Source organism: Onychostruthus taczanowskii, unplaced genomic scaffold (assembly GCF_017590055.1).
Source record: "Onychostruthus taczanowskii isolate IOZ18803 unplaced genomic scaffold, ASM1759005v1 scaffold11, whole genome shotgun sequence".
In the NCBI taxonomy this organism is placed as follows: Eukaryota; Metazoa; Chordata; class Aves; order Passeriformes; family Passeridae; genus Onychostruthus; species Onychostruthus taczanowskii.
Window position 1 is genome coordinate 9,042,538 of NW_024497629.1, and position 24,679 is coordinate 9,067,216.

At 46.0% G+C, this 24,679-nt stretch overlaps 1 protein-coding gene across 1 annotated transcript in view; it reads right to left on the reverse strand.

The window, feature by feature from the left end:
• GRHL1 (grainyhead like transcription factor 1) overlaps positions 1 to 24,679 on the reverse strand; it is a 37,681-nt gene that overhangs the window by 7,311 nt on the left and 5,691 nt on the right. Inside the window, exons 3-10 of the mRNA XM_041421209.1 lie at positions 23,583 to 23,653; positions 21,697 to 22,087; positions 20,863 to 20,939; positions 19,892 to 20,048; positions 19,323 to 19,434; positions 18,273 to 18,367; positions 5,774 to 5,932; positions 917 to 968 (exon numbers count right to left, since the gene is read on the reverse strand). Coding sequence (XP_041277143.1) covers positions 917 to 968; positions 5,774 to 5,932; positions 18,273 to 18,367; positions 19,323 to 19,434; positions 19,892 to 20,048; positions 20,863 to 20,939; positions 21,697 to 22,087; positions 23,583 to 23,653 — 1,114 coding nt within the window. The remainder of the gene's footprint in view (positions 1 to 916; positions 969 to 5,773; positions 5,933 to 18,272; positions 18,368 to 19,322; positions 19,435 to 19,891; positions 20,049 to 20,862; positions 20,940 to 21,696; positions 22,088 to 23,582; positions 23,654 to 24,679) is intronic.

Here is a 24,679-nt window from a genome sequence, read left to right on the forward strand (position 1 = left end):
CTGCCTCTTGTGACGTCCTTTGAAAGAAACCAAAAACCCAGCCCTTTCCACAACTTCCCTTGAGCAAAATGGGTTCCTTCAGCATTATCTTCTGAAGCTGCTCCAGCAGCCTGTACCTGCTGTGTCAGGAAAATCCTGCCTGGCGAGCTGAGAGGTGCGTGCTGGCTGAACCAGTCGGGCTGTTAACAGCAGAGCGAGCGAGAGCACGCGCCTGCCCCGTGCCCACGAAGAGCAGGGAGACAGATCTTCCTCTGGGCAGCTCTGCTGCTGAATAACCAGTCATCCAAACAGAGGATCTGTCATCTGCAGCAGCGAGAGGCAGATGCTCAGCAGGAAGAAACTCTTCACCCTTTGTGTACTACAGCGCTGAGGTCTCCACATACTTCACACATGCAGAAACTTTGAAATTACTTGCTAAGGATGACTTTGCTCTAGAAGAGTGAGCATAGGGCTGAGAGGCTGGAGGCTCAGCCTCAAGGCTGCCACAGCCTTGCTGACGAGTTGCAAACACGTTTTTAATTTAAGTTGAAAGCTAAGTTTAGGATCAAGCTGAAAATATTTGGAACTGATCATTCTCACTACCACCTGGATTGGGAGGGTCTCTAGCCCAAAAATGCCACCTTCACCTCACCACTTCAACTGCTACAACCCATCCTGACTGAATACACAGCAGGACCCTGTGACAGGAAGAACTATACAGAATTAAGCCCTAAATGACCCAGTGTGTTGCAAAACACAATGACTGTTCCATAAAGAACTGCTTAAAACAAGCATTGGTCCATAGAGGATAAAAATTAACTTGAGAGTTCTACTACACAAGCTATTTGTAGCCAAAATAAAATCCAGTATTTATAATACTGATGGAATAAGTTCTACTTACAGGCATTCAACTGAGAGCTGGGATCAGTGCACTTGCCTTTTCTTTTGCTTTGCTTTCGCTCTTCATCCCTGATCTTCCTCTCTGCTCCCTGTCAGACAAGAGATGAAGGGAAAGCAATGGGGAGTGAAGAAGAAGGGGGGGAGAGAGAGAAAGAGAAGGTATTTTTAATTTTTTAGGTTTTTTTCAGCTGCAGAGGCAGGAACAGCAATTCTTCCAGAGCTATGTTTGTGGAGGTCAGTTCCACAGTGCCCGAGCTGCAGGTTTGCCAGAGTGTGTCAACTTTGAGATCTGCTTACTTTTGAGTCCTATCATCTAATGAAATCCAACTACCATATCCAAGATGCAAACACTTGCTTTTCTTTTAAGTCAGATGGAGATATGGTGACAAAAGATACTCATGTCTATAACAATTGCATAAAGCATTAGATAAAAGTATAGTTGAAGTGTTTAAAACAATAATGTATTGCAGGTTCTCCCAGTTTAGGAGATAGCTTGATTGTCATTAAAGTCACACCACAGAAGTCACACCACACTTGGATCACCAAGTGCAAGATACCTCCTGCACATTTCACAGAGAGCCTGCACCAGTTGCACCAGCCTCCACTGAGCTCAAGCTGCAGACATGCACTGCTTTAAAGCAGGGATTAATTCTTCTCTTTTGATCAGGGCCAGGCCATGGTGGAATCCACAGATTCCCTAACTGGGTTCATGCCTGCACTGTTCCTGGCCTTCCAAACCAAGCAGCAGAGAGGACAGTGCCATATTGCCATTTTTTCTGCAACGTGCAGACAGCTAGGATGGAGAAAGAAAAGGAAGAACGAAGCTTTGGAATAGTGTTCATTTTTCCAGCTCTGCCCAGGCCTCATCCGTGACTGTGGGTTAAGTCAGGGATGTCACATTGCCAGCTGCACGAAGTGATGAGGCCACAGGAGATCCCCAACACTCAGTCCTGGTGCTACCACCAGGTCACCAAAACTGTTATACACAAGTTCTACCTGTCTCCCAGTGCCCTCCTGCAAAGCAGGGCAAAAGGTTACAGTTACCTGGACACACTAGCCATGATTTCTCATTCCCTCTCCTTCAGAGCTGCCAAAACACACCCACATCCTTGCATAGTACTGGAGGAAGACTTGATTAGCTACAGTAAATGAGGTGCCAAAACTTCTGTGGCCATGGGGTGGGACTCGGTGCCTAATGGTGCATGGGAGAAGGGGAACAGCCCTCCTCACTTTCCAGTAAATCAATGCTCTATAGATGCCAGGCTGCCTATGCCTGCTGGTAGCACTGGGCTTATCTGCACCAGCAATAAAAACTAAAATTAGCCAAGATATTTGATACACATTAACATGTATCATCTTTTCTTCCACCCAATGAGCGGGGAAAAAAAACAGCTTCAGGCAGCTGCAGTGAAAAGAGAAAAAATTACACATGAAGACACAGGCATTGCCAGCTCTGCTTGACCCAATAAAGCTGATATAGCCCACTACAGTGAAGACATCCCACCTAAACCTCAGCACAGCTGGACCTGAACTCCTCTGTGTCCAGTGTAGTCACAACAGCTCAGCTTGACAGCAGGAAGATTAGATTAGGTTCCACATCTGATTTTTACCTTTCATGTGGAAATAATCAAGTTGTGCTACTCAAATACTCTGCTACAGAACAGCATCTGCTTCCTCGTGGAGAACGTGCTGATTCAGTAAGAGCACACATTTTGAGAAAACCTCTGCCCTCCCATTCCCCACCTGAAAGTCAACTTGATGCAGGCTACTGAGGCCCAGGTAAATATGTCTCAAAACCCACATTAAAAAAAAAAAAAAAATGTCTTGGTAACAGGCTTTTCTGCCCTTCCAGCAGAGCTCAGGGAGCAGTGGTTTCAAATGGAAAGAGGACAGTTTTGTACTGGACATAAGGAGAAAAATTTTTTCTGATGAGGATGGTGCTGGTTTGCAGTTTTTTTCCAGGAGACCTCCACACTACAGACTTGGCCCTCCACAAAGAAAACATGGGTAACAGAACTTCTACAGGTAAGAGTGGTCACATGAGGACAAACACATTCAGAGCTGTAACAGGTGTGGATATTATAGTAACAATGGTCTTCTGAACATTCAAAAGCAGCTGGTTGATTACATACAATTCAATACAGGGCAGAAAACAGGTGCTCCTTCTGAAATGCCAATGCTCTTTCAGAAGCCTGAAGCAAGCAGCCAGCATTGGGGTCCATGAGTACATGGGGGTTGTGTATGATATGATAGCATGCAGGGGCTACAGGCATGGATTCTCTCATGGGATGTTTATTCCAAAAAGCAGCTTCCCTCATGCCCAACAGAGCCAATGCCAGTCAGCTTATGATGGCCAAGGCCCATCAGCAATGGTGGTAGTGCCTCTGGGCTTATGTATTTAAGAAAAAGTGTTCTGCAGCAACAGCCAGGAGCAAAGTGAGAATATGCAAAAGAAACAGCTCTGCAGATCCCAAGGTCAGTGCAGAAGGGGGACGCCAGGCACTGGAGCAGAGATTCCCCTGCAGCCCCTGGTGCAGCCCATGGTGGGGCAGCTGTGCCCCTGCAGCCCATGGAGGTCCATGGGGGAGCAGAGATCCACCTGCAGCCTCGGCAGGACCCCACACCAGAGCAGGTGGACAGCCAAAGGAGGCTGTGATTCTGTGGGAAGTCTGTGCTGGAGTAGGGCTCTGGCAGGACCTTGGCCCCATGGAGAAAGGAGCCCATGCTGGAGCAGGTTTGCTGTCCTGCCCTGTGGCCCTGTGGGGCACCAACATGGAGAAGCCTGTTCCTGAAGAACTGCACCCCATGGAAGGGACCCCTGCTGAAGCTCTTTGTGAAGAGCTGTAGCCAGTGGGAAGGGCTCATGGTGGAGAAGTTTGTGGAAACTGTCTCCCATGGAAGGCACCCCATGCTGAAGCCAGGGAAGAGTGTGAGGAGTCCTCCTCCTGAGGAGGAAGGAGCATCAGAGATGTGTGAAGAACTGACCACAGCCCCCATTCCCCTGCACTGCTGCAAGGGACAAGGGAGAGAATTAGGGAGTGAAGTTGAGCCTGAAAAGAAGGGAAGGGTGAAAGGAAGGTACTTTAAGATTCAGTTTTGTATTTTATTATCCTCTTCTGATTTTGATTTACATTTCTCCTTCCTTTCTTCCCTCCTCTTTTAATTCAGGTACAATGTGCAAAGTATTTGGAGGAATAAATCCGGAGAGTAAGTCTAAGTCCCAAATGGAAATAAAAGACGCACTGGCATTGCTATATTACTAGATTTGCTGAAATTTCTGCCATAGCTTGAAGGAAGCCATTGGAGTCTATATGCTGGCTACACATCTGCCTTTTTATTAACAAATTTGTCTTATTAGCAGTGGCACAAGCCTGTCAGTCATTTTAGCATTGTGTCAATAATGGATCAGACAGTTTAGGAGAAAAAGATCCCCCCCTACCCTGTATCAAGCCTGTCCTCTCTGTATTGTAGGGAAAAAAGGTTGATAGCACACAGGACTCCCAGATTACTTTGGTGAAATAGCATTAGATTACACAGTTGCTTCAGTCTCATCTTGAAAAATGAAAAAGAAAACAGAAAAAGAAGGAAAAATAAAGGCCTGAAGAAATCTCATGAGACCCAAGCCTCTTAGGCTTACTGGCAAGTCTTTAAGATGGCTCTGGAGAGTCCTTGCTAAATCTCTGTAAATTCTCTGCAGAAAGTATCACAACAGGAGCAGCTACAGGCAGCTCTCCCAGCTGTGCAGGAATGCAGAGGGACCCATTTCAAAGCCCAGAGATGGACAACAAAATGTGGCAGGGTGAGTTAACGGGATGCTACAGCAGGGGCACAGTGCAGAGGCACCGTGTATTTTGGGAGGTAAGCGGAGACAGAACAATGGTGCATGAGATGAATGTTGTGTCACTGTCCTAGGGAACACCAGGCAAGACCACAAGAGGTCTGGCAAAGCCAGCACAGGACCAGAGAGGGGGGGTTACAGACCTGCCTCAGCCCTGCAGCTGCATGGAGAGGCACTGGAGCTATCACCTGAAAGAGTCTGCCCTGTGAAGATGGAGTCTGGATGCAAAGAATAAGAGGCCCAAATCAAGCAGGATATCAGCAAACTAGGAAGTCAACATGGTTCACAGCAATCAAAAGGACTGGGGAAATCCAGGAAGCATTTATCATGGCTTAGAACAATCTTGGTCACTCTGGAAATAGTAACATTACACATTACTTGCCCTGGACCTTCAAAAGACTGCTCAGGCAGGAACAGGTTATGAAAATGGAGAATTTGCCTTTATTTGCAAACTCAGTTAAGCTTTTACAGCTGCTTTCAGCTCAGCTTCTGCTGTTTCTTTCACAGCTTCTGTTGAATACTGGCTTTGGGATAGGCATTAATTCTGTGTGCTAAATTCATTAGGCAGAGCAGTCAAGTTACAGCACCCATCCAGCTTGTAAATGGGTTTTTTATGCTGCTGTACATCTTTTGTTCACAAGCTCTGCAAGTTATTGGTTTGGAGTTTTTTGTAACAAATGCAGTATGAAAATGTGAAGAAATTTAAAAGGACCCAACACAACAGAAAAAGGCAAGCCTGCACTTGCTCCAGTCAATGGCAATGATTTCTCCTGCTGAAGGCTGTTCCCAGTGTCAGTATGCCACTGACTGACCTTTCTCTAAAGTCAATGCTCAGGAGCACTTAGCACTCCAGCATTTGACAGCAGCAAATTTAATTGAGGTCATCATAACATGTATGAGCCAAGTAGAAGGGGTTGAAATTTTTTAAACACAGACAGGACTTTTCAGTGAGTCAAAATAGTAAGTGACACAATTAGGGAAAAAAAAAAAAAAAAGGCTGCTAAGCTGAGGAGCAGCCTTTCCAAAACAGTCACTGGCACATTGATTCAACCTTACCTTGTCACAGAAGACTTTAATTTGGCAGTAGGCTCTGTGGACAGGTTTGTTACTCCTGTTATTGTAGCTGTAAGTGTCAATCTGAAGATTCAGGGGCAGGCCTTTAACTCCCTTCTGAGAGGAAAAATCTGTGCTGAGGCAGTTCACAGAAATGAAAACCTGCAGAAGAGGAAAGCAGCAGCTGTCAGTAGTGACACACGGACTCCTGGCTGACCACTGAGCGAGGGATACTCGGGGACTCCGAGGCCCAAATGCTGGTCCTTGCCACTACGAGCAGCACCTTCTCTCTTCTGAAACACCACATGAAATCCCCAAGAAGCAATATAACATTCTTAAATCTTTACATGAGCCACTGGGGGGACAAAGCCACTTGATCCAAAACAGATTTCAACAGACCCTCCAAACTTCAGGAAGACTTCACCCATCTTTTCCACCCAACTCAAATGTCACTATCAAACTTTTACAAAACAAAGGGATGCTCTTACAATCAATCCTCACTGCTCAGCATTTATTAGCATCTTGGTAAGAACTCCACCATGTTCCAAAAAATTCATGTTACTCTGGGTAAGTTAAATCTTTCCATGAGTTTGACATGAGCACAGCTTATGCTCGAAAGTACTTGGCTGAAGTTTTTTTCTAAAGGCTATTAAAAGCTTTAAAAAAATATTAGGCAATATGTAATCTTTAAATCACACCATTATTCCAGTGAAGGTTTCCAGGCTTTCCACTAAATTGAACACTACTTTGAATATTCCTTAGTAAGACCTTCAATACCCTGTAAACATTCAGCTGGAAAGGGCAAGAGAAACATTTCCATTATTCTTACAAAAAAATTAATTACAGGGAAAAATAATTGCATGTTGGAACATATCTAATTTAATTTTCATAACTGCTTGAAAAAAAACCCTCTCAAAAACACAAATCACATACAACCAGAGAACAAGTCCAATGCTGCTTTTTCATAACTGCTTGAAAAAAAAACCCTCCCAAAAACACAAATCACACACAACCAGAGAACAAGTCCAATGCTGCTTGAGAGTAAAGAAATATCCTTAAGTGGATATGAGCAGATAGACCAGAGTACTTTGTATCTAGATAATGGGCTTGCAGTGTGCCAGGCTTTTCTATGGACACAATGCCTATTAGTGGCACATCTCCAAAGCTGTAAGGATTAATTACCAGGAATCTACGAGCCACCAAGACCTGCAACGGCTTCTCTCCTGTGCCTGAAGAATAAAGGCTGGGAACTCACTGCTTTAAAAACCAATCAAAGCCTTGGGAGCCAGAAGCACCTTCCCAGAGATTGTGCAGGAGCACCATCCCGGCACCCGATGGCTCCCTCGGTGGAGCCTCCACCAGCAGCACTGGAGCAGCGAGCTGGTGCCACCTCCCGGAGCTGCAGGGGCGCTCACAGGCTGCGCCTTTGCTAGGGCTGCTTATTTATCTACGTCCTCCTCACACGGGTTCTGCAACATCCTTTACCAGTTTTAACAACGACGGGAGGTGGAAATGTAAAACCCTGATCTGGTGATAATTTATAACCATTGATTTTTCCCAGCCATGTATAATATAGCTGTATAAAAAGCTGGGGCAGGGAGGAAAAATAGTGCAGGTGAGGGACTTCTCTCGTAATAAGCTGTCTGAATATTGGGGGTTCACATGCTGCAGCCCCTGTGCCCTGAGAGGGCAGTGCAGCTGCTCAGCAAACAGCCCCTCTATTCCCTCCTGCGCACACACCATCCCAGAGATTCCAATTCCCATGTCCCCACCAAGGCCTGCTGTGCCAAGGGACATGGAATGAGTGAAACACCACCCAAGCCAGCCAGCACAGCACATCGGCAGAGCCCCTGACCCACACTGCTGCCTCTGCGGGGACTGAAGCCAGGAAGATGTGCAGGATGCCAGGGGAGCTGGTGCTCAATGCCCACTCACCCTCCAGCCTGCGCCCCAGCATCCCAAACCCACGCTGTTCCAAGACACCTTTTTGTGAAAGCATTAAATACATGGCAAATCGCAGTCAGGAAAATTATTTTAAAATAAGCTCTTTGCAGTCTTCCCCAGTCTAACCCAAAGGATGGCTTTGCCTGCTTTTATCCACCCCACTTCCCTTCTTCCTACCTTTGGCTTTACAAGGGCATTTTGCCTGCAGTGCTGGTACACCCCGGGGGAAAGCTTCAAGGAGTTTGAAGAGCTGCTCTCACCAGCTTGGGAGCTTGGTAATCAGATGTATGCACACCCTGAATAATTGAGTTCCCTGAGCAGGGGTTTTGTTTTTTAAAAGACCCTCAACTCTGGTGTTTGCATATTTTTACATTTTAAATTTTAATTGTAAATTTACCTATACTGAATATTCATTCAACTAATTTCTGTATGAAAAAAAATGACTACAATCTTTAAGAAAAACATGCCCAAGCAGCCACATCAGCAGGTCCACCACTGTCTTGAAATTTCTGTGAAATCCCTCAAATGAGTTTCACACCACTGGACACCAGAAGATTCAGTGTGCAGCATCAGTCAGTAGTTCCCTAGCACATGGTGTCACTTCTCTCCTGAGACTTCAAGTTCATGTTTTCAGTTTTTATGGCTTACCAGCCACACAAACCCCACTGGGCTGAAGGTAGAAGAGCTGGTCTCAGCACAATAGACACATGTTAGTACAGCAGAGCTGCACAGGTATCCCATGGGAATTTAGGACTGCCTGTCAGATGTCAAAGATTATCCTCCTACTTTAGAGTCTCCTCATTTGATTAGCTTTGGCTTTAAGCAGCTGACTTCATTTTCATGCCAAAATCTTCAGGACTCTAGGCAGGAGATGACAACTAAAACCTAATCACATCTCTGAAGCAACAGAGCGCCAGCCTGTCTTCTGTTTGTACTAAACCATTTCAGCTCAAAAGGAGCATTTATTTCTCCCTATGCACCCTGTAACTCCTATTTTTGTGCAACTTCAGGTTGCCTCAAGTTTCACAAAACAGAATTTTAGCACACAGCTTTTCCAGTTTGGGCTAAGACAGTTTCAGCCAGGTTCTTAATGTACAGGAATATTTGACTTACATTAGAAATGAAATGTAAGGCCAAGTGACTGCATCAGCTACATCCCCACCCCAAAAGTGCCAGAAGAAAGAAAAACGTAACCGCAGAAGTTGCTCTGCGTCTTCAGCCTGCTGAGCAAGATTCCTTTTCATGTGTCCAACCTATTTTTCTAAGGGCAGTTCCGCATTCTCAGCTATATTAAGATTTGTTGTTACTTTAAAAAAAAAAACATTTTCATCTCACCTCCCAAGATTCAACATAAAGACAGCACTTAAAAATAGAGCACTGTCAAGCCTGGGCACTTACACACATGAGTCAAGCCCTCAAAAGTTACGCAGATTTTCTTTAAAACTGAGATTTGTAAAGGGATTAGAAACCTGTTCTCGAGTTATTTTGCTTGCTCGGCAGTTGAGCCTCTAGTCTATATTTGACTACATATATCTAGGCTATCATATAGCCAGGCTTTTCTCTCTAACCCAAGGCAGGCTTTATTCCCTTTTTTTTTTTTCTGTTGATTTTTTCCATGCTTTTTCTAACTCCTTTGAAAAAAAAAGCTGAGATACTCATTGAGGCAAATGACTTCACAATGGTGGAATATCAGATAAAATCAAACAGCATGAAAACTGTGAGCTGCTACAAACTGCTAGCCTCCCACACCTGGCATTCACCCCAACACTAGAGCCTCCTTTCCCCAACACCATGCTGGGTTTCCTGCAGCCTTTGGGGCAGCCCAGCTGCACACAACAAAAGACTGAAGGCAGAAGGATTAAAGCACCTCCTCTGGGATCATGCTGGAAGTTAGCGTGGGAAGAAGTCAGACCTCATGACTTCTCTGTCTGCTTTAACCATGCGACCCCTCATGCCCCTCCTCACCTAAGGTGGGAGGAACACACCGTGCCTACATTCAAATCCACGAGAAACAATCTTCCATTTTAATAATGCAGAAAAAAATTAATCCGACAGCTCTGCCGTGTGCCCTCAAGGAAGGGCAGCAGAGACAGCCAAGTTCTTTCCACACAGCACCTTTTTTAACAAGATCTGCCTTTCAAACAAACCAGGAAAAACAGACATAATTAAAGGGCAATCAAAGTGCTGCAGGAACCTCTCTGTCAGCGAGATGAAAGATGCCTTTTTTAAATGAAGGCTTGCATACCCAGATCTCTTCTCCTCCGTTTATCTTGGACGCCGTACTCTTCTGCCACGCAAAAAGCACTAGCAATTCTGATGAGTCCAAAGGCTACATATGCAGCAGCTCTAGATGGAATGCCACCTTGTGCAGGCTCATCTGCCCAGCTGGAAAGGAGCAGTGTAGTTCTCACCCATGGCAGCCGGGGCTGCCACAGGCAATGGGGAGCAACTTGTGCTAGCACACCATGAACTCTGACTAGTCAGAGCAAACACAGGCAAAGTCCTGTACATCCTTCTGGATAAGGACAGGCAGACTTGGGACTTTTCTAGGCTCATCACCTTGTTCACACTTATTTCGTTTCAAGAGAAGGCAGGTAAATGGTATTATCTCCTCCTATTTGTGATCCTTTATATTTCTGTGTCTAAAGGATTAAGACATTACTCAACAATCCAACTCCACTGAATATTTCTTTCTCTATTCAGAATTCAGGTAAAAACCTTAGCTCTTTTCGCACACTAGTACACAAAAGCCTCTTATTTTAACCACAGAACAGTTTGGGTTGGAAGGGACCTCAAAGATCATCTAGTCCAGCCCCCCATGTTATGGGCAGGGACACATTTCACCAGACCAGAAGGCTCAAAATCCCATCCAACCTGGCCTTAAACACTTCCAGGAACAAGGCATCCATAGCTTCTCTGGGAAGCCTGTTACAGTGCCTTAGCACCCCTCACAGTGAAGAATTTCCTCCTAATACCTAATCTGAATCTGTCAGTTTGAAACCATTCACCCTTGCTCTGTATCACTGTAAGCCCCTGTAAAAAGTCCCCCTCCAGCAGTCTTTTAGGCCTCCTTTTGGTACTGGAAGGTGTTCTAAGGTCTCTCCAGAGCCATCTCTACTTCAGGCTGTACAACCCCAACTCTTCAGCCTGTCTTCATAGGAGATATTCCAGGCTATGTTATATTCAGCCTATGTCATATTCAACTTAAAATTGTCAGGATGTTTTTGATCTTGGATGACTGTGTTTGTACAGAATACAGAGTTTGGAGCCTACAACACAACCAGAGACAGGTTAAACTGCAATGAGCTTCTTTCCAGGGAATGCAGCTGCTTTTCTTGGCCTTGACTTAATAGTTTCAATGTTATGCCCAAAATACAGTAGGCAAAGGGATTCCAGTGGATCTAGAGACCATTTTCCTGACACAAAGGCAGTGTCTCCCTCTCCCATAAAGAAAAATTAACCAGAAGCTCAAAGTTTGTAATTTCAATGTGGATAGCTGAAATCATATGGTTTCTCTAAAGGTTTGGACAAATAGAACAGCAAAGAGGAAAAAAACCCAGAGTATTTTCTAAAGATTGGTCCCCATATGTTTCCTCTATACTGGAAGCTGGTTGGATGGAAAATATCTTCTGTCCCAAAGCCTTATGAAGTACACCAGCAGAGTTCCAAGCCCTTCTGAAAGGCAGAGCTGTCAACCTGGGCACTACCTTGTGCCAGGGTAGCTACGTGGCTTCCAAGATTGGCTCTGGGTGAGAGCCAAGCAGCTCCGAGTGCAGGCAGGGCAAGCACAGGTCTGCCTGCACACATCCACGAAGGCATGTCCTAAGAAAGCAGCCCTGGGAAGACTCTTCTGTATTTTAAAGAAAAAAAACCCCAAACCCACACTTTGGTAAGATCACCTGAGAGGTGGCTAATCTTACTGCTCCCACATTCGTTTCTTCACCTCCCACACGCACCACAGGTTTTGCATCAGCAGGAGGTGAGCCAGGAAAGAGATAAAATTGGGCAATTCATGCACCTGTGGGTTCCTCCTGCCTTTGGGATCGGATGCTCCAAAAAAGGCTTGTCTGGCAGACGGGTGATGGGGCTGCATCCGCTCCAGCTCCGCTCAGGCAGACCCAGCACCATCCTGCCCGCAGCCCAGGTGAGGGAGTTTGCATTCAAACGTACCAATCCCAATCTGGGTGACCTACACAGAGGTCATCATGGGTCCCACACCATGTCAAGGAATGACAAGTGGGAAATACGATCCACCTCCAAATAAAGAACATCCTCCTAGCAAGTTTACTCCACCAACAAAACAAAAAGGAATGGTAATGAAAGGATAATACATATTCCTGCTCACAAAGAGCAATGCTGATTTTTATTCCAACCTGTTCTGAGGCAAGGAAATACAGGAATGTCTCTGCTCACAACACCTGGGAAACATGGGGATAATGGTTCCCAGTCCTACTGATGCTTCCTCCCACCCCAGGCTTTGATAAGGTAAAGCTGCTGGGCCAGGTTTTGTTACGTTGGTTGGAAAGAAAGTAAAACCAGCAGTTTGGCAAAAACTGTGACAACATGTTGAAAAAAACTCAAACAACAAATAAACAACAAAAAACCCCACCAAAAAAACCTAATGCACCCCCCCACATCAACAACAACAACAGAATGACAAAAACAATGACAAAAGCTGAAACACAACAACAAAACACAAAACAGAATTAAGGCTATAAAGGCACAAAAATGGCTGAAAAGAAAAAGTTGCCATCAGACAGAAAAGAAATAGAGAAATGGGAAAAGAAAAACAAAAAGTCACCTCCTAGTTTTCTCTACAGAAAACCTAATGTCAAGAGATTTTCCTTTCAGCTTTGGAAAACATTCTGTGAGCTCCTACTTGGAAGACAATGGCAGAGGCTTGGGACATGAAGCTCAGATAAAATACTGGGTTGAAAACTTGCTTCTAGTTGGCAATGCTTAAAATCAAGGGCAGCATACGCTTGTTTTCCAGAAAAGCCAGGACAGAGGAGGGAGAGGTCAGCGTTCAGAGGCAGGTAAGCAATACTTGCTATGACTTTCCTATGTCACTGCTCCAAAGGCTGTGTGTACCTGCCTCAAAGCATTTGTGGTCTGCAGCCTTGGCTTCACACCAATCTCTTTCCTTTAAGTATGTTTGACTCATCACATTTCATAGTTTCATTTCCAACTAGTCAAACCTGTACCTCCTCAATGCTGCTGAAGGTGGCAACACCTTTTTTAATGAGGCATATGACTGCTGCTTCATTACAATGGCATCCATATAAATGTATGCAATATTCATCAATCAAAAAAGTTTAAATTCTTCCTACAGTGAACACCAAGGGAGGATTATGCTAGAATAAGCTCTTAAAATAAATCAGTAGTATACCACCCAGCCTCACTTCAAGCTGTAGCAAGAGATCCACCCTCTCCAAAAACTGAACTCTAAACAAAATAATCTTGCCAACACATGGGAGGATCTGCCAAGAAGACCACCCATATTGCCTAATTTTCTATTTCAAGAGGCTATCCCAAATTAGATGCAAATTACCATAATATTAGGACCATTCTACTCTTCTTGGACAAAAAAAAAAAAGTAATAAAAAAGTACTGTTTAGTTGCTCTGTCATTCAGGGCATCAGTTAAGAGACACTACAGCATCTTCTCTTTGGTGAAAAGGCAGCAAAAAGCTCTGTCATGATATTCTTGAGCTCAAAATGCCTGTTACACTCTCTCCATGGATCCCCTTTTAGTAGAAAGAGTCTTTTCAATACAGAATCTAGCTTATAAAGCCTTTTTATTTTTTTGGGAGTGAAGGAATAGGAGGACAATAGAACCCTTAACGTGCAGTGACATCATTTTTGGCTACAGTCCCATTACCCAGCCTATAGCAAGCCAGACCAAAGACCTCCACAGGGGCCCTTCTCTGGGAGCTACTGGAAGCAATGCTGCTTTTCAGAAGGGGCCCCTTGGGAAGCCAGAAGGGGTGCCCCAGCACAAGGGGTGCCCCAGCACAAGGGCTGGATCCTGCCCTGTCAGAGCTACAGAAACAGCCAGGGAGGCTCTTCCAGTCACTGCGCAGACAACAACTCACCCTGTTCAGACAAGAGGCCCCAACCCTCCTGCTCCACAGGGCAAGAGCTCAGACAGGATTTGAGCAAAGCAGGATCCAGCAAAGCCAGTTAACCCTGGTGAAACCAATCTGTCCAGATTGTTCAACTGCCACTGACCTGAGAGCAGGCCATGTCCCCAGGCCAGAGTTAAGGGACAGAATTTGCTTCGCAGCTAACGGGTAACATAGCAGAGATAACAGGACAACAGCCAACATTAGGAAGAGCAGTATGAAATGTGCATTTAACTGCACACATAGTGGCAATCTTCATTAAAAGACCTTTATTGACTTCCAACCAAGGAAAAGAGAGCCTGGCATGAACTTGGAAAGAGATGGATACCAGCCTCAAAAACTCATGACCTGAAACTACAACCATTTTTTCTGACTGACATGGGGGACAAAGACACAAAAAGGGATGCAAGGATTCCTATTCCCTACTTCTAACATTCCCACATTTCAAATATAGCCAAGCCTGCTCAGTCAACAAGAAGGGGCAGATACCTCTGGAGAAAGCTGCATCCCAGCTCTAGACACCCTGTCCCTAATGAAGTCATAGACGCAAAAGATGACGAGCTTGTGTTCAGAGATCTGAAAGCTTCTCTGCAGGAGAAGAACCCCACCTTGACTGTCTGCCCACGGCAGACATCCATCATGGGGTGGGAAACTGTTTGAAGTCTCCACAAGCCTCAGGGTAACTCCAGCATTACCTGCTGCATGCAAGTGAGTATCAGCTACACATCTCACCACTCATCGGATCATGCTTCCACTCAAGCAGGATGGCTCCTGATTGAGTAGCTACACTGGCTTTCTTAAATGCCCCATTCAACAACCCACCAGTTCATCAACTAATTTTCTAGTCCACCCTCTTCTCTTTTCTGCTCACAAAGCATGATTGTCTCCCCATTCAACTATTCCCTTTCCTGTTCTGTCAGGTGATGGGATCAGACCTCATCTCTAATACAGACATCTGAAAGCCCACCTGAATCAGTGCTTCCCCACTCTACAGTGTCTCCTGACAATCTTTCTAATCCTCATCTCCTTCAAATCTCAACAGTACCACTTCAGGGCAGGTTGCCTCTTTCAAAGTCTGGCCTTCCTCCCCACCCCTTGTTCCCTTCACTGGCTCAGAGCAAGGAGGCTTTGGATCCTGGGCCCTTTTCCAGCTTGAACACACTCTAGCAAAGGTCAGAGAATACTTAAACCAGCCTCTGCTGTGAAGTGGCTGCTTCCAGCAGCTCCTGTGATGTCCCAAAACAACAGAAGAGGGCAGAGAGGAGCTGCCAGAGAGAAGCACATTTGCTCTGAAATCCATGGACACGGTATGGTCCCAGAGTGGGAAGTGTCTGTCATGCATGAAATACCCCTGCCTTCTACACCCAAGGGCTCACGAACAGCACAGCAATGCAGCAGCTGTGGGACGACTCCGGCTGTGCAGAGCCAGGCCTGTCCAATGTGTCCAGTGACCAGAGCCCTGGCCTTGCTCTCAGCTCTCCCAGCACAATGCAACTGGGAAATACTTGTTACTGAGGGCATCCCAAACATCCTTTTTCCATCCCACAAATCCACAGCTGTGAAATCCACAGAATTTTCCTTGCTACAAAGGAGCACACGACTTGTACTGTATGAAAAGAGCGTTTCTTCACCAGAAGGGTGCAGTTTACTAAACCCCCTTAGTGTCCCAAGGGCACTGGCAAAGCACTCTCAGGCAGGCGACACCCTCCTGAACAGACACAGTGGCAGAAGTGCAATATTCCTGTACATCCCCACAAGAAAGTAAGTACATGGTCCCAGAGCTGCTATGGGCAACTCCTTGTGATAATTTGCTATTTCTGCCTTAAATCTGACACACACCCTGTGTGTCCAAACGAGTAACTACATCAGAAAGCCCAGACACAGAGCCTCATGACCTCCCATTTGACATGGCTGCACAGGATCTAATCATTTCCACAGCAAACTGGAAGCAAAAGCAAGAGGGAAACGGGAGAAGCAGCAAGCCCAGAAGAATCACCTGGCTCTGGTCCAGGTAACTCCAGGGCTCAGGAAGCAAATTTCTAATGATCAAGGCTTGCTGGCTGGTTAAACATACTGTCTATGCAGCACTTCTGCTGTTATTAAATATAAACACTGTATTTATTACTGTGAAGGAATTTCTGTAACATCAGAAACTCAGCTCTATCTATTCCCTGCTTTCTTCATATACTTTAAGACTGCTGTCAGGGGTTGGGGGGCAGGGAGGGAAAGGAAAAGAGAGAGCAAGAGCATACAAGGTAAATGAACCATGCAATAAAAATTGTTGAAATTGGCTCAGACATCTCCTGATAAGATCACAGAAGTAGAGAAAGAACTGCAGCTCTTCTGGTGAGAAATTCAGTCACTGATAAAACACATCCACTCAGGGGAAAAAATGAAGTTAAACAGACACTTAAGAACATGGAGCCCTTGCTAAAAATGCCAATTCTTTAAATACTGAAGTCAAGGGTATTTTTGTCTTAATATGATTCTGATCCCAAGAGTCAAGGCTTGCACATTCTGGAAGTTCATATAAACCAGGACTCAGTATATGGATCTCACACACTAAGACTGTGAATCTGGAGGCAAATTTGCTCTGTAGCTAAAAACCAGTCTGTCTCACAGCTCCCCTCACCACTTCATCCCATGAAGCTCAGTCCCCAGGTGAAATATCACCATGAGGGTCCTTAGATCTTTTCAAGATGCTATTGGCAATTTCATTTTAGACTGAAACTATTCATTCAGGGGTCTGAACAGTAACTCAGCAATAGCTACCTGGTAGGAAGGGATGGCTTTCCTTTGAGCCATCAAAGATGGCAGAACTTTGAGCCACAAAGTTCCCAGCACCAGCTGTGAGCCCTGCTCCTGAGTTAAGGGCCCATCCCTACTGCTGCAGAGTGGCTCAGCCAGCAGAGAGGCAGCTGCAGAAAGTGCTTCCAGCTCCTTGAGGACTTGCATTGTTCTGTCTGCATGATCCACCCCTGTGTGCAAATCCTAAGCCTTTGCATACCTCGTAGACACCGACTACCTTGGTTAGTTAAATGTCTGACTGGCTATGGCAGCAGGATAATACTTACTGACTCCTTTTGACAGCTCTTCTGTTTGTGAACAAAGTGAAGTGCTTCATGTTTTAGAAATCATGTCAGCCTTTTAGCATCCTCCAGCAGATAAGGCCCTCCCTGCCAGCCCTCTCAACCCAACCGAAGCCAAATCCGGTAAAAAAGGAATCCTGGCACCCAACACCAGCTTCAAAAGTAATGTCCCACACATTGCAAAGCAGCACTTTCAGCAGCAGCACACACAGCTCCTCACTGCTGTCTGCTAAGCATCCCAAACTTCTCCCACAGAGCTGAAACCTAACAGCAGTCCCCCATACAACGTCTTCTCCACAGCCCTTGTGCAGGACAGAGCACAGTTTGTGGTGACAGCAAGCTCTGTGCAGTGACACCAGCCCTTGCTCCTCTTGCAGAGCAGGAGCACACACAGCTCCAGAGAAGGAGCTGTGTTCTTTGCTGAGAGTTCCCAGGTCCCCCCAGGCCAGGCTCTCCCTAGACACGGCACTCTGCAGCCATCAGTGTTTTTCCCCATGATGCTGGTGACTACTGGTACTGATTGCTGGTACCAGTTACTAGTACTGCCAAGGAAACAGCCAGTCTCCAAAAATGAATGGAAACCATTCCAAACTTTTGAAGAAAACCCAGGCAGTAATGAAATTCTCAAAAGAAAACTCCTTCACTTTGACTCCAGCAACTAACCAGTGAGAAATGCCTTTAGAACTGAGCTGGCTCCACCAGCTTTGACCTGCTTCCTTGAACCTAGGAGATACACAAGCCTTTTCCAAAAGCCAGAGTGGCTCAAACAGCTGCAGTTAGCTACTAGCTAGGGAAGCTTCCTGTACCTACACACCTACAAAAGCACCCACAGTTCTGAGGAAAGATCAAACCAGAGTTCACCAGGAGGCTGTTCTAGTTTGAAATAGGTCACTGGGTGTTGGGATCTGCGGTTTAAGCAACGCATGCTTTGGGAGCTCAGAGGCCACAGCTGCTCCCTCTTTGGTGGAAGGCAAGCCCGTGGCTGGAGCCTGAGCTCCCCAGCAGCTGCCCCCTGCCTCCCCCGGGGCGGCTGTGCTCGGTGCCAAGCCCAGCTACGCTCCATCGCACCTCCCGCGCCACCTCATCTGCTCGGCAAACGCTCCGTGCTTCCTTCTGTCAGTACTTGTCTCTCAGGCAGGCACTTCTGCCAAGAACCCTAAAGCAGTTGCAAAGCCCTCCCAGTTGCACATGCAAACCCTCTTAAGAAATAGCCAAAAGGTTTTGCCTAATGTAAGAGCGTAAACAAACTTGTTACACGCTAATCACCAGGTAGGCCACACACCCTTCCCTTCCCCCAGCCCCTGAATCTGCTAAAAGGACAGGAAATACAATCGTGGTCACATACCTTTGCTTCCTCGTTGATGTCCCAGGTGAAGGATATGGCATTGTATGCGATCTCCTCAATGTTGCTGATGGTGTTGAAGCTCTCCTTGTAGTCAGCTGTTAGACAGAAGGGTTCAGGAGAGAGAGGAAGAGGAGATATTACCTGGGTCCTTAATGACATGAAGCAGCCAGAAACTGTAACTCTTCAGCAGCCCCTTGGGGGCAAAAAGAAGCTGAACTGTACCTTAGGAATGGATCTTGAAGGAGGCTGGAAATGGTTCTCACACACAAAAAAATCCTCAACAAACAGGAGGAAGGAGTAAAATGGGACTTGCAAAAATTCTAAACTAGAAACTCCAGGGACAAAGGCAGATCCCAAATATGAGGTGTTCTGTGCTATATGCGGGGAAACTCTACCCTGTATGGCAAGGACATAAGCTCTCAATAAAACTCCTTCAATAACAAACAAAGATTTGCATGCGCGTCTGCTTTAAGTGCCAAGTGATTAATCCCTGCTTTGATTCACAGAAGGAAGGGACGAGGAGTACAGCCCAGTCTTCAGCCAGAGAAGGCTGGAACCCAGCCAGCCCCAGCCTTGTCTGGAGGCAAGTGGAAATTTGCAGTGTTTTCTTTTTTACATGTACCAAAGACGAGTTGTGAGCAAAGCTGTGGGAGGGAGGATCATTAGTCTTGAGGTATTTCTACAAGGATCTTGTCCTTTGAAGAAACACAATATTTAGGACAGCCACTGGGACTACAAGCTGTGTCTTAGCTACAAGCACCAGGATATTCTAAGAAAACCTAATGTCTGCAGGGGACTGTTGGATTTCCCAATACAAAACCCTAAACCCCACCAATCAAAAACCTCAAAAAAAAATCAGCCTCTTTAGTAAGTTCTAAAAACTACAGCATTAGCTCCAATCACAAACCCTCTCTGGTCTTTCAGCAAAGCTATGGAGGGCAGAGAGAGGGATCCAGAAGTTCCTTAAAATAACAAAGCTTTAGCAGAAAAAGGAACCTTGCCAAGGAATTAGGTCTTAAGTTTGACATCAGCAATGACAGTGTTCCTTACCTATGTCAATGCATCTTTGTTTGGCTGTGTGCTGTCTTGAATGCCAGTATTTCCAGTGCCTGAGCTGATCTTCCCTTGTTTTGTCTTCAGCAAACACAACCATAATGACACTCTGAAAGGAGAGAGGAAAAGATTAAAAAAAAAAAAAAAAACAAACAAAAACATGAAAGAGAAATAGAGAAAAGGCCAGAGAGTACATTTGGTTTGGAGCTTTAGGCTTTTCCACTTGAGGCACTACAGTATACCTGGCACACCACTGCCAACAGGAAGGCAGACAACAGCACTTTCTGGGTCATAAACAGAGATGAGCAAAACTGCTCTCCTAACTAGAATCCAAGGATCTCATTCCAGCTGTTGCATCACCTTCACACAAGTGCTGACACCACTTCTTAACAGTCTGAGCCAGGATGGGCTGGCCTGGCAGAAGGTGGACAGCAAAGGAAGCCACACTGACGTAAGAGCACAGCTAAGCTGGCCTCTGTGCTGATGCTCTGGTCTAGATTGCTGCACTTTAAGGTTGCCATCGTGCACACCCTCCTTCCCAAGAAACCACAAGTGCTGCCACTCACTCGGACTTTACTGATGGGGTGATGGATTCCTTCAGTGCTGCTGACTTCTTTCAGTGTGATTGGGTAAAATTGACCTTTATTCAGGTAAGTCATTGTGCTGTCCCCAGGCTTCTGTCGGAGGGACTTGGAGGCTTCCAGAGTGTATTCAAAGTTATTCCTATAGAGTGAAGAGGGTAGTGATTGCTAAGGCATTTTCCTGGAAAGCTGATTAAACGTTCCACATTTAATTTGGAGAAATTCCAAAGTTGTTAGCTGACTCATTAAGCCATCAACAGGCAAAGAAGTTGGAAAACAGGATGAGCCCCTTTTTCAACCATTTCCTTCATGAATGAACATTTAAGAGAAGTTCTTGGCAAGCTAAATCCTAAGACACATAAGCAGGCAAGACTGGAAGGTCCCTATTCAGGCTGAGAGCAGTAAGCTGCCCTCAACCAACAGAAAAGTATCTATTAGCAATTTCATTAAATTCACAAGCTAATAAGCTACTCAATGGCCATCGCCCTCTTGGTCAACTGCAACTATCAAGCAAGTTGCTCCCCTCCTCTGGAGTTCAGGTGAGTTTTACTTCTCCTGTTTTTGCTGTAGATTTCCAGCAGACTGAGAGCAAGACAAGCACACCAGGGAGGGGGGCACAGCTGGAAGCAAACTCCCAGACCAATCCCAGACAGCACTGCCCCTTCCCATGGGACACAGATTCGGTGCAAGGACCATAACTGAGGATGGGTGGTATTTCTAGTCCTCCAAGTAGTTTTCCTTGAAGTATTTGTTTTCTTTAAAGATACGACTGTATCTTTACAGCTACAATTTTCAACGGTGAAATTCAAAAAAGCAGACCTAACTGTGGGTTTGAGATCCACAGGCCCCCTCAAAATCCAGCTGTGACTGGGTGCAAATTGGCATGAGTTATACTGCTTGCTCATGGACAGCTAAGAATAGGAGGATACAGGCAAATGGGAGCCTTAAATCATTACCCAGAAATGCTGTCAAAAACATAATCTTCTGAATTCATGTTGGCCATTCGGAGATTCAGTTCAGTAGGAAAGAAAACCTGGAGTAGACAAAACAACAGTTAACACTGCAGCAAAAAGAAAAGTCAATATTAAATAGATACTCCTTACCACGGAACTTCTGTCAGGCAAATTGTTCACCAGATAACAACTGATTTTTGGTTTCAACAAACAGGACACTTGAATAGTGTTTTAATCCAAAACTTTTGGGTGTCAGCTAAGCACAAAATCTTGTAAGCATTCCAAGTCAGCTTAAGGCAAAATTTTAATGCTTTCCCAAATCTCAAAGGGCATAGCTACACAGCTCCTTGAGGTTTGGCTTAAAAATCAAAACATGGTTACACTGCTATTTTCAGTTGGTATCATAAAACAAAAACCACAGATTTTCTCACTAAAGGGCCCTACATAATCCAACTATTTTCTATGGACACACACCACACCTAGAAACTGGCAGTAAGGAAGCTTACATACAGTCACTTCACTTTGGTACCTGCAAAGGCACCACAGAGTGCTGAACTCTTGCAAAACCTGGCTCTATGGATAGAGATAACTATTTCCACACTCTGCAAGCCAAAGCCTCTGTCACTACTCAGATTAGGCATTTGCTTTGGATAATGATTTCATGTTGTGAAGGTTTTATTTACTAAGTTTTAATTATGCACCTTTCTGGGAAAGTCTTCTATTTCTAAGCCACTGGACAGATTTCTGGCTCACGTAACAAGAACAGTTAAAGACAGAACTGGATCTCTCCATCCAAATCAAGACACACACACACAGAGCAGCTGCCTCTCCTGGTACCTCTTGCACACCCTCCTTGAAAGTCTCCGAGAAGGTGGAGTCTGGCGTTCTCCTCTGGGAGTTCTGAGGCTGGGTGCTGGAATTGAACTGGTCGGGATTGAGGTTCCTGTCGAAGACCACCACGCGCTCGGGCGGCTCGGGGTGGTACACGCTGGGCGGGATGCCCACGGCAAAGCCGTGGGGCTGCGTCTCCGTTTTGATGGAATGTGTGGGCATCGTGGCAATCGAAACCGTGACCGTCGTGTCAGGGGTTGTGAGGTGGCCTCGCTTGTCCATGCCCATCTGGGGGGTGTGTGGAAGTACGATATTGAAAGGCACATTTTTCAGAACCTGGACCCTGTTTTCTCCAGCAGAAATGAGCGACTGTTCTGTCACGTTTGGGATGCTGTTCCTTAAAACGGCAAAAAGAAATCAGGCATAAATTATACAGCTTATATTCTCATTAAGCAAGAGCTAGAAAAGCTTTTCAACCTTTTGGACAAGGACCACTGACACAACCTCCTGCTTACGCAGAACAGCTCAATCCTAACCTGAAAAGCTGAGAAACTCATTAAAAAAAACCCCATAACTCCTCTCACACTGGTAATCCTCCCACCTTGGAGAGTAATTACCCTGGAGCAGAGGGTGAGGGTTCACAGCCCAGATCCTCACTACCTGGAAAACAGCAGTCCAAAACTAAGCACTTCCCACCACACACTGGCACACACAGGCTCCACGAAGCTGCTCTTTGGCAGAGGGAGAAGGACTGACAGCAAGGCTGCTGCTCCTCTGCCCCAGGACTGTGCACCACCTGGGAAGCACTAACAGGGAAACTACAGCCCTCGTTTCATTCACAACCCCCCAAGAAATCCACACCAAGACTCCTGGGAGGAATTTGCATAACTTGCCACTCTCCACTCCACCACACCCACTTCTGCCAGGACAACACTGAGACCTGTGGCTGAGCTGACCTCAGCTAGTAACCACTAAGTCAGCTTGTCCTCTCTTTCTCCCTCCCCACCAAGTGGTCCTGCCCTCTCCTTTACACCAATTCAGACATTCCCCTGCCTCCTTGGTAAGCCAGTTCTGCTTGCCTGGCTGGCAGAAAACCAGCCACCGTTTCTTTCCCTGTTTGGTGATAGACCAGTGTGAGACCCAGTCTGGTTCAAGAGGAGCAGTGGGAACACATGGCTGGGAACCCAGCCTGCTCTTCTTCACAACAAGTCACTCAATCAGCTCTGCCCGACCACAAAACCTCACCTCAGGTCCTTAAAGCATTCTAGTCTGTCCAGAGGAAGAGGATGGAAGGAGTGGAAGCCTGGCTTGAGTGAACCTGCCATTGGTTATATTCACCTAATCAGTATAATCTGCTTGGGAAGCACAAGAGAGGGAAGACAGGTAGGGGAAGCAAGATAGAAATTCCAGAGGATACAAAGGAAGTCCCAAGACAATACAAAACCAAATCACAAGCAGTTTGAAGAGCTTCCCAACTCGCCTATGCATGACACAGCAATGCTGCTGGTACCTGAGAACAAAAATCAGCAGAGAGCAACTGAAGTAACTGCATGAAAAATGGAAAGTGTCACCAGTGACTGCAGCCTGGGGGTGCCTGAGCTACCAGGGTGCCTAATGTTAGAGAGCAGCTTCTGCTAGGCTGACTATATGACATCAGCACACCAAAAGCAGAGAGATGGCACTGAACAGCAGTTTGAGCCTCAGCTCTCCACACCATGGCTCAGTCCCCATCCTGTTCCTGAGGCACAACAGGAATCTGAGGTACAGAGGAAAAGCTGACAGTTTCTCTCTTCCAGCACATCAGCACAGTGTAGTAAGTTACTTTCCTTCAGCAGCTTTGATGGCCGAGGAAAGAAGGGAGGAAACAGAGAAACAATAATAAAAATTAATACCTTTTGCTGTGGTCTTGTTCAGGATGTTCTACCTCAGGTTTAGCTGTTGAAGATCTCCTCTCCCTTGGAACCTGAGAAATTTAAGACATATTATAATTCAATTCTTCCTCCCATACAAAAAAAAGCGCTCCTTAAAATTTGGTCAAATTAAGGAAGCCTTGCTTTGGATGCCAGTTGTTATTTGCATTACAGCTTAACCCATGTTCACATGGCTTTGGGCTGCCAGGCCAACCCCAGGAGATGCCCCATGGATCCCTATGTAGCCAATTCAGTCACCTGAGTCAGCCCTGAGCTCTTGCCAGCACCAGGTGGTGACAACACCAGTGCAGAAAACAATCCATCCACGGCTGGAGCACCAGTACTGGGGTGAGCAGGACCAAGAGATTTCCCAAGGTTTGCTGGCAGTGCAGGTTCTCTCCTCTGCAGGCTGGCAGAGTTCAGCTTGCTGGCTGAGCACAAACCTTGTGAAAGGATGCTGTTCCGCAGTCACTTCCCCAAGGACATGCGATCTTTAGGCCATTCCAGACCACTCTAAGACCACTTGAGGCTCTCCTTTCTCCTCAGTGATCAGGGAATTTGGGGAACACCATGTCCAACAAACACATTGAGACACTACAGCTGACATTTGTGTATGGCCACACAAAACACACTGGTCCAAACTATATCAAATGTTTTATAAACAAAATGTAACCAGCATTCTGGATTTAAGACAGTTCAGTATTGCTTCTTGTATTTTATGCCACGGGCAGGATTTGCCCTGAAAACACAACATCAATCAAACAAGTCACCTTGCCCACACGTGCCATTTTCCTGGCTGCACTGCAAGGCCAAGGCACACAGGAGAAAGTGAACTCTTGGAGCTGTGCTGGCTCAGATCCTTGCACGGAGCACATAACCAGCACTCCAGCAACCCAAACAGCTCTTGCAGCTGCTGGCACAAGCCTGTGGTGCTCATGTCCCCTCTGCCACACTGCAAGTCCACACAAGCTCTCCCGCCAACCCACACGTAAGGCCTGGGACTTTTGTCACCCCCATCACGCCTCCTGAACGAGCAAAGCAAACATCTTCTGGTGCATGTAAGGAGGAGTGAACTCCCA